The sequence below is a fragment of the Acyrthosiphon pisum genome, chromosome A1 (assembly GCF_005508785.2).
Source record: "Acyrthosiphon pisum isolate AL4f chromosome A1, pea_aphid_22Mar2018_4r6ur, whole genome shotgun sequence".
Classification (NCBI taxonomy): domain Eukaryota; kingdom Metazoa; phylum Arthropoda; class Insecta; order Hemiptera; family Aphididae; genus Acyrthosiphon; species Acyrthosiphon pisum.
Genome location: NC_042494.1, coordinates 27029382 through 27038964, shown reverse-complemented (window position 1 = coordinate 27038964; position 9583 = coordinate 27029382). Strand labels below are relative to the sequence as shown.

General features: G+C 33.1%; 1 protein-coding gene across 1 annotated transcript in view; it reads left to right on the top strand.

Annotated features, from left to right (window-relative positions):
- Window positions 1-1410: 1410 nt before the first annotated feature.
- The window catches only part of LOC100164519 (reversion-inducing cysteine-rich protein with Kazal motifs), a 48598-nt gene continuing 40425 nt past the window's right edge, over window positions 1411-9583 (top strand). The window contains exons 1-2 of the mRNA XM_001942546.5: window positions 1411-1665; window positions 4301-4350. Coding sequence (XP_001942581.2) covers window positions 1572-1665; window positions 4301-4350 — 144 coding nt within the window. The 5' untranslated portion in view covers window positions 1411-1571. The remainder of the gene's footprint in view (window positions 1666-4300; window positions 4351-9583) is intronic.

Genomic DNA, 9583 nt, shown 5'->3' with positions numbered 1-9583 from the left:
GAAAAAGTCCTGTATTTCAAATAATTGAATATTTTATTTAAATTGGATTTTGTTGTAATCAAATAATTATTTTTCATAGAAATATTTTTGTTTTGTATGGTTGTGCAGGTGTTATGCGTTATATGTGCGCCCACACAGACAATACGAATTAATGCAGAAATATTTTTTCTATGCTTTAGAGTAAAATTTTAGAGTAAGATTTTAGAGTAAAATCATCAATTACAAAAAATTATAGCGAATAATATTTTTAATGGAATGTCATATCTATTTGTATATTTTATATTCGTTATAAAATAATTTATCGGTTGATATTATTTCCAAATTCCAATTACATATTATAACCAATTATATATATTATATGTGGAGGGGAATGGTAAACATTTGCCCCTTCAGTGTGATTTTCAAAAAGCCCAATAGGCTGGTTGTTGGTGATAAGTGATAACACATATTATATGTCACTTTATGTGTATAAATTAAGCACCAGACAGAAGTTTGTTTGGGGCTGAATAGGAAACTCCGGTATACCAGATGTTAAAAACATTTTTTTTTCGGTTTTCAATTGTTTTACTCCCCTCCTCTCCTCCATATCCATCGACGACCGTGACGGTGCTATTTTTCACGTCTATAAGTACCTAGTGGGACTTCCCGTGTTTCAATATTATCTGTCCTGTTGTCGCCGGGCAATCTATGAGACACTGAACAACTTTTCTGTACAAAAATTGCAGGTTAAAAATAACGAAAATCATTTTTTGATACGAATAATTTTTACTTACCTATACATATACTACTGTTGAAAAAAAATTTCCGAATTTTACACTTTTAGGGTGAACGGTGCACTGCCTATGGGGACAGTTAACGAGAGAATAATAAAATATGTATATAAATGAATATTGTGGCGAACGAGTTGCGACATAATATTATAATCATCTCAATATTAGCAGTCAGTGTGACAATGCCCACTAAGTCTCTACGTGTTTTTTTCTTTTAACAAGTTTTGACCTGAAATATATGTGGTTATCTAACGCTTACCTTATACCTATGTCGACTGCCGAGCACATAATATTATTTTCATTCCTTGATCGTTTTTGGATTTAGTTTTTTTTTCCCACCACATAATACATTATATATTGTTATCCTCTGTTCTCCCGCCGCGGAGTGTAAACACAAACGACGCGTGACCTGACGGCGGCGGAGGCGGCATTTGAGATTTGATGAATCGTCCGGAGGAGGCTGTGCGTATTTTTAGAACCGCGATCGAGTCCGGCACGCCAGATGGCGTCACCTGTACATTATATTATGATAATATAATAGTAGGTATACACCGGGGCGCCGCCCGACAACACCCGCCGCCGCCGGACGCTCCACCTCCAAATATAATTTAATAATGTGTGCGGAGCGCGCGTTCGTCTCCGATGCCGTTCAGTATCGCGTGGTGGGCCCCTCGTGCCTAATCGTCCGTTTTGCGAAGTGTTCTACAACTCGGCTTGCGGGTTAAAAAAATAATTCGAAAAAAGCTTTTGGATCGCTGGTCCTGAAACGTCTACGCCGGCGGCTATGCTGCGAGAAGAATAATGATCCGTCATACACCCGACCACGGTATCATAATGTTTATCGTTTATTTCCTGTTGGTGTTGTGCGCTGGACGTCTCATCGATGCCGAAAAAGGTAAGCCTGTTCAGAGTTCCTTTCGAGTTAATATGAGTATCTATAATAATAATTATTATAAGTAGTAGTAGTAGTAGTAATAGTAATAGTAGGCATCATCTAGCAGTAGTAATAGCCGCATAATATTACAATAGTTCTAATTCTTCAAAGTCTTGAACACCACCCATACGTGTGAAGTAAAATTTATGATACCTACTGACACAAGTTTTTTTTTTATTCTAAGAATGTATAAATCACAATTTTTTTTTGTCAAAATAATTAGAATACTATAGCTATATAATATAGTATAGCTATAGCTGAAAATACAGGGTTAAATTAGTTAAAAATTAAAAAAATTGAACATCGCAAATAGGTATTCTTTCAATACTCAAGCTAAAATAAAATTATTACCTGTGCCATTTATTTTTCTAAAAATGTATCATTTTAAGTAAACACATGTGTAACAATTTCAATTGAAAGTTTCCTTGTCCATTTTTCCAACTTTAATTTTTATTGTAAGGTATTAAGTTATGCCTAAACAATAATTATAAAAAAAAAATGAAATTATACATACCAAATTATAATAAAACCTATTTAATAACTGTACCTATTATTATCATTCAATTTCTTTTAAATGAATAACACCTATAATATTACTGTGCGATTAAATTTATAAAAAAATTGAATAAAACATTGGGTGTGATGGAAATTTTTCAATTTATAGCAATTTTGTATAATCAACATGTTGAAATATCACATTTGGTAATTGCTTATATCAGAAATTCTTTGCTGAAATTGTTGGTATAGTTAATTTAATAAAAATAACTTTACTAAAATTGTTCACTAAAATAAATTGTACAGGTAAATTATTACACGTAATTTCTTCACAATAAATATTTGTTACAAAATACATCGATCAATGGTTTTTGAGATTTTTAAATGTCTAAAGGAAAAAAAAATGGTACATTATGTCAATTGCAATTTTACTGTTTCATATTATATTTTCAATAGTTTTAAAATATTATTGTTTTCGATCACCAAATACTTATAAATTTAAATTTTAAATACGACCTATACTATATAGGTGAATATAGAGTATTAAGGTAAAACAGACTGTCGACGAAACATATACTTCATAGCTGTCTATATAATATGTATACATACGAGATACGAATAATTATTAATTAACACACGCGTCATATTATTATGTTATTAGACCATATTATTATGGTCCAGGCGGCGTGTCATGTAGTATTATAACAATAATTATTACGTCACGATTCTAATTGGTCACGATACCGTCATGACAAGCCGGCGAATCCATCACCAGCATAGATCTGCATACAAATAATATACCTATAATACTAGTATAACCCATATAATATTATGATCTAAATCGATTATTATGAACACTGTACGTCTGTACAACAACAGAATCGTCCCGTCCAGTTATTAAAATTTGTTTTCGAAACGTTTGCGTTGTTCACAAGTTTTGGCAGAGACCGACGAAGCCGATAAACTCGGATTCTGAAAAATGTATACAATATACTAAAAAAAATTTCTGTATCGAATTTCGTAAATACCCATTGAACACGTTTCCCGACCGGCCGGTGGCATGCGTGTAACGAAAAACAGACGCCGGTACGAAAAACACGTGTTGGAGTGACTGCTCGTATAATACTATGTGTATATATTATAATTTATAATATATATTATATTATTTATGTGTGTGTATACGTTCGAGCGAGAGATGGTCGCACGTATTAGTAATTTTTATCTTACCCCGATAGTACAAATAATAAATAATAATAATAATACAACGGTTGGGCCATAAACGTCGACGAACAGTTTCTGGAGTACAAACACATTGCGGGCGTATATATAACTAATAAGTAATAACTATATGTGTAAGTATACATAATACTTTATGCATCAAACACTCATCTGAAACAGCAAAAGGCGATTACGGACATATTATAATATCCCGCGCTAGTGGTGCTGTGCGTTGTTCAAACACGCGTGCTTCTAAATGGAACGCGCGGGCGACAGACCATAAGGTTATTTCCGACTTGAGACCCCGTGTGCGCGCGATGGGAGGGTAAGAAGGGGGCCTCCGCAGTACGAGCACACGAAATCCGAGATAGACCATAATATTGCGGTGTGTACTAACGAGGCGCCGTTCGTCTGCCGGGCACAAGACTTTTTAATCGGAAATAATTGAGCATGATAAATGCGAATTTTCTCGCACCGCCGCGTACAGTGCGTACACCCGTCGCGTTTCGGGATAAAAATACTCACTGGCTGCTCGGGCGATATACGCACTCGCCTGTCGCACCTACCTATATGCGAACGCACGTTTCCCGGGTCGAGAGTGGGACTTACGACGGACGCGATATCGTAAAATACAATTTTATAACATATATTTGTCGTCATGTGATATTATATCCACGAATATAAGGCTATAAGGTATACACTTCGGGCGCGACGATAAGACATCGCAAAATCGCTGCATATGATGGCCGGGTGGTCTGTACACTCTCCGCGGGACTCGACACCGTGTTTGTATATTATACGCGATATATAATATTATATTAAACTATACGTACGATGTCGATTGTCTTATATTATATTATATACCTATTTTGTTTGTTGACAGCCAAGTGTTGCAGCCGCGTGACCGGGAACTGTAGGAGAGCCTGCGAACAAGTGAGTACCAAACACCTATACAACTATAGTACGCTATACATATTATATTATAATATAAACAACGCGTGTACCCATGCTTATTGTGATTTCTACATACGAATACACAGAGTTGTATTATGCTCGCCTGGACGTATATTATAAAATTATAATGTCTGTTTGCGTGTGTGTGTGTGTGTGTGTGTGTGTGTGTGTGCGTGCTTAAGACGTAACGCGATACACGTCTGCACTTGGACGTATACATATACATACGGGGTGATCCATTTAACATAAGACACTCATTATTTCAGAAAAGACTAACGTTTGTAAAAATATTTCTTTTGTATAATTTGAAGTATAGTTACAAAACAATTTACCTGGAAAAAATTATATTTTTACTATTTTTTATTGTTATTATTTTTCAAGTTGTATGTTTTTAATGATCATATATGTCATAATATATAGGTACATCTTTCATATTCCGAAGCAAAATATTATTCGGAGTATTTTTTATCAATATCAAAATAAATTTTCGGACAAATAATTTTTGGTTAAATTTATAAAAGTATTTAAAGTTTAGGCGATCGGAGTTGTGGACCAACATTTGCGTGGTAGGGATACCATTATACACTTGGCTCAATCTTAAAACACTCAGAACTCATAAGCTACTCGTCTAAAATTCGATTTTTATCTATCAAATTTAGGTTAGGTTAGGTTAAAATATTAAAAGTAAAAAAATAATAAAAATATATTCAGCTTTGGAATAAGGAATTAAAAATGTAGATTATCATTTGAAAAAATTTAAAAATAGGTAGTAAAAAATATTTATTTTGTTTAATGTTTTCGTTTAATAACTTAAAATTATGTATAAGATTGTAAAATAATATTTTAGATTGTAAAATAATTAATGTCTTACGTTAAATGGATCACCCGGTGTAGGTACGCTATAATATTATGGACTCCACGGTGCAGTGCATACATCATAAATTATAATACTTTAAGTTTTAACATAATATAATACAGCACACAAAGTGTAGGTATTGCAAGTATGCTCGATCAAACACTAAATTACGTACAGTATTTATGTGTATGAGTTATATTATACAGGGTGATGCGATGACCACGACCGTGGTTACCGCCCGAGTCTGCGCTGCAACCGATGCCGTCGCACAATAATAATAATGTATACCATCTTGACGACCAGCCAAGTCTTGTGCAGTTGTGCGTTATGACTTTATGAGTTATTGTCTATACGCCGACAACGCATCGACTGCATATGAACGAATATATAAATTTTGCCAAGACACGTCTGCTTTCATAAATTATTTCGTCCGTCAGATATTATTACTATTATTCCAATAATAAATACATCGCGTACGGCGTACCTATACCACCGACGGCATAATAATATTTATTTTATACCAAATGCGTTTTTTGTAGAGCGAGTGATAAGTATTATTCATTCTCGAATACCTACTTGCAGGTATAATATTATACATCATACGTTTTCATAATTTTAAATGTTGTTAAATGCAGCATACAAAATATATAGTCTTTTCGACGCAAAAACGTGGTAAAGTTTTCTCAGTACAATTTCGTAACATTTAAAAAAAAACCTTTTTCTGGTAGATAATATTGTTCTAATTTAAATATAGCCAAACGAAAATTACTTTTTTTTATCACCGTGGATTTTAACAATTTCGCAAATTTTGCAGATTTTAAAAATTGTATAATATAATGTTAATGTATGAAATATAAATATTACATCAAACTATAGTCTATAATCTATATTGTACCAAAAGTATATTATCAGTGTTTGTAATAATTTACGGGTTAGATTAATACAATATGGTATAAAATACCAAAACTTCATCGGTTCACTTCATCTATAAAATTAAAATTCTTGTAAATATACTCTTTATTCAAATATTCGAAATTTTAAAATCAAAATTTTTCAAAAAAAAATATCTTGTTGTTACATATTAGCATTGAATATTGATTATACATAATATAATGTACTATGTATAATCAGTGATATTGGGTACTTTTATAAATATTTTTAGTATAATTGTATACACACATGGCATTTGATTGAAACGTAAGTAGGTACAACACGGAAAATCACTCTATACATATTTTACGGTAACATCAAAAGACCTTGTTTGCTATTATCATATTATATTTTTGGTAAATATTAATTATTGTTGTATTATACTCGGTATAATGTATAGCCTATAATAGAACAATAATATTTTCTTCGCCGGTCGACTGTCGAGCGTTTTGTTCACGCATTCGCGTCCGCGAGAAAGACGTGCAAAAAAACAATATAACGCCCCGGTGACAGGTGTATTATGTGAGTTCGCATTTTATTTTTTCATTCCCTTCCATTTGTTTCACACACGATTATTGTTATCATTCTATTTACAAATTTCGTCCTAACACCTTGCTCGCGATCAGAGTGACTGCCGTGTAAGCGTAGATATTACAATAAAAAATTCGCTGCAGGTTAAGGAATTATAATAATATGAGTAAAAGTCTAAAGCATAAAAGTCTTATTATATTGTCCGGGATTGCATTATGCATTTCTCGTATAGTACCTATACGCATTACACACGTGACACACGTATAGCGATTAACACGTACGAACAATATTATTTTGATTGCAATGTATAGGTACCTACTTGTGAGTTTTAAGTTATATTATAATACCTGTGTGTTATGCATACCCATCTGGCCGTCTGCTAAAACATAGCATGACGTACCTATTGAGCATTTACGAGGTTCTAATATTTATATTGTTTCGACTTTTGTTGTTATTGTTGCAAGGATCGGGTAAATATTATTATAGTAATCATAAATCATAATCAGTTAAATAACTAACAGCCGCGTTTAAACTTTAAATTGATATAATATTATTATTCGTTAAGTACAACCAGTAAAATCTATATTCAAGATTGTGGTCCTAGATAGTGGCAATCAATGATAGTTTTTCTACATATTTTTCATAAAATACTTTTTAAATTGTTACATGAATCAAACGATTTTCATTTTCAAGTTTTTAACCATCAAAAACATATTTTTGACTTTTATAAATTATTTAATTAAAGTTTTTAAAATGTTGGTTTTAAAAAAATCCATCTTTATATCTTAAAAAAATAGTTTAACTCTTAAAAAAATTAATATAATATAATATTTATATCAAATTAAAATACTTAATAATGATAAAACACAAATATACGATCGCGTGTAGGTACTTATATCTATCGGACGGAATGATCAAATACACGATTTGTGTTTTTGACGTATCGTGTGCGGTACGTACGAATCCAAGCCAAGAGTTTTATTGCCCCCGCCGTGCCGTTTTATTGAGCGGTCGGGACATAAAATCCGTCGAGAATTTTGTACGGCATAAAAAAAAAAAAACGTTCTTTTCGAATATTGTTTATTTTAATAATATGCCTATATGTGGGTATAACAATAATACTGTATAGCGGGGGATTCGGTCCCATTTTTATGTACTTTAACGGCAGCGTCGGATCGCGTTTATCACCGACCAATTAAAACGCGGCGCGCCTATACCTGCTATGAGAGGGAATAGCTCTATCTATAGAGGTTAGATAATAATATTATATATTTATAATTTATTTTTCGTTCAACGACGGACGTATTAAAGCTGAATACGGTGACCCAAATTTACACCTAATTCTATCCGAAAAATAACCTAATTGAGTCAAAAAAAATTATTTTCCATTCCAGCTTACAGAAAAACAGTATCTGGTGAAACACAGATATTGTGACAAAAAATTATAGTTAGATTATCTATTGTTTAAAAATTTGTCTCAATCAGGCACGACGTATTATCGGGCGAATGTAGCCTTAAATATGATTCCCGTTTCCAGATCTAGGACTGAACTGCATAAACTCATAAAGTGCATGGTATAATTCTTAAACGGGCGTGTCATTCACGTTCATAGAACAGCTTGAAAAACAGACAATTTATAGGTACCTATAATAGTTTATAGTTTGGCAAAGTCGGAAAGTGAGATATTTCAGTCACGTGCGACGTGTGCCGAGACTGAAATTGCCTTTCCGCACGATCCACACATACTATTTACTGCACACCTCTGCGCTCATCGATCACGGCAAAGGCATTGCAGAGATCTATGCAACAACCAAACTATTCTACAAAAATATTTCATGAAAGAAAAATGTTTACGCGTCATGCAAAGACATTATAACATGATAATATATATAAGATGAAACCAAAAGTTTATGTTTTGTAAAGAACGTGGTATAGATTTCAGTGTTTGGCTGTGCAGGAGATATGCGTGATACGGGACTTTTTGGGATTTTCACTTTACTTCCCGGTACTATGAGGATTCCAACTTAACCGCCCGCTGGACGGAAAAATGTCGCTTTCCAACGGTTCGACCGTCATCGAAAACTAAACTTTCAGTGCAAGCGTGACAAAAAAAGTATTTTATTACACACTTTTCCTAAGTTCACTTTCACGTCTGTTTGTCTGTCTGTAATCAAATCTTGCGCGCTCAATTTGAGGCACTTTTTGACGATGAAAAATTCTGAAAATTGGTATATAGACCTTGGTCTTGGATGACAATACAATAATCCGTTGTCATTTTTGGACCCGGACCTCCAGGTCGGCGATGACGGGTGTGCAAAGTCATCTCCGAGGAAGTACAGGTACGAAGGGTTTCTCTGGGTCAAGGCGGGTTTCTCGGGGGTTTTCGGGGTTCGCTAAAACCGAATTTGAGGTCTAACAAATGCCCGGCCGAAGTCCTCGGCATCCCCCACACGGATTCTGCAGTGGTACAGCTAAGACTGTACTGCTCAAGTTGCAGATCCCCGTGTAGCAACGAATTGTCCCCACGAAATATATTATAAATATAATGATCTCATAATGAAATTGTGAATGAAAAATTGAATGAAAAATTAAAATTGATTTATATTATTCGTGTTAATACCAGCATTGAATAAACAGAAAAAAGTTTCAATTTGTTGTGTCAAACAAAATAAAAGTCTTGTCATTTCACGACCCCATAAACTTATTTATTTATTAATAAATCATAATCATCAGTAGTTTGATTCTTTTTATTAAATATAAGAAATTTGTTTCATAAATATTTTTTAACGTTTAATAAAAAAATTTAAATTTAAACTAAAAAGTAGAAATAAAAAATAAAAAAAAAAACTTCTAAAATTTTTTTTTTTTAATTGAACTAAAAATATTTTTTAAAAA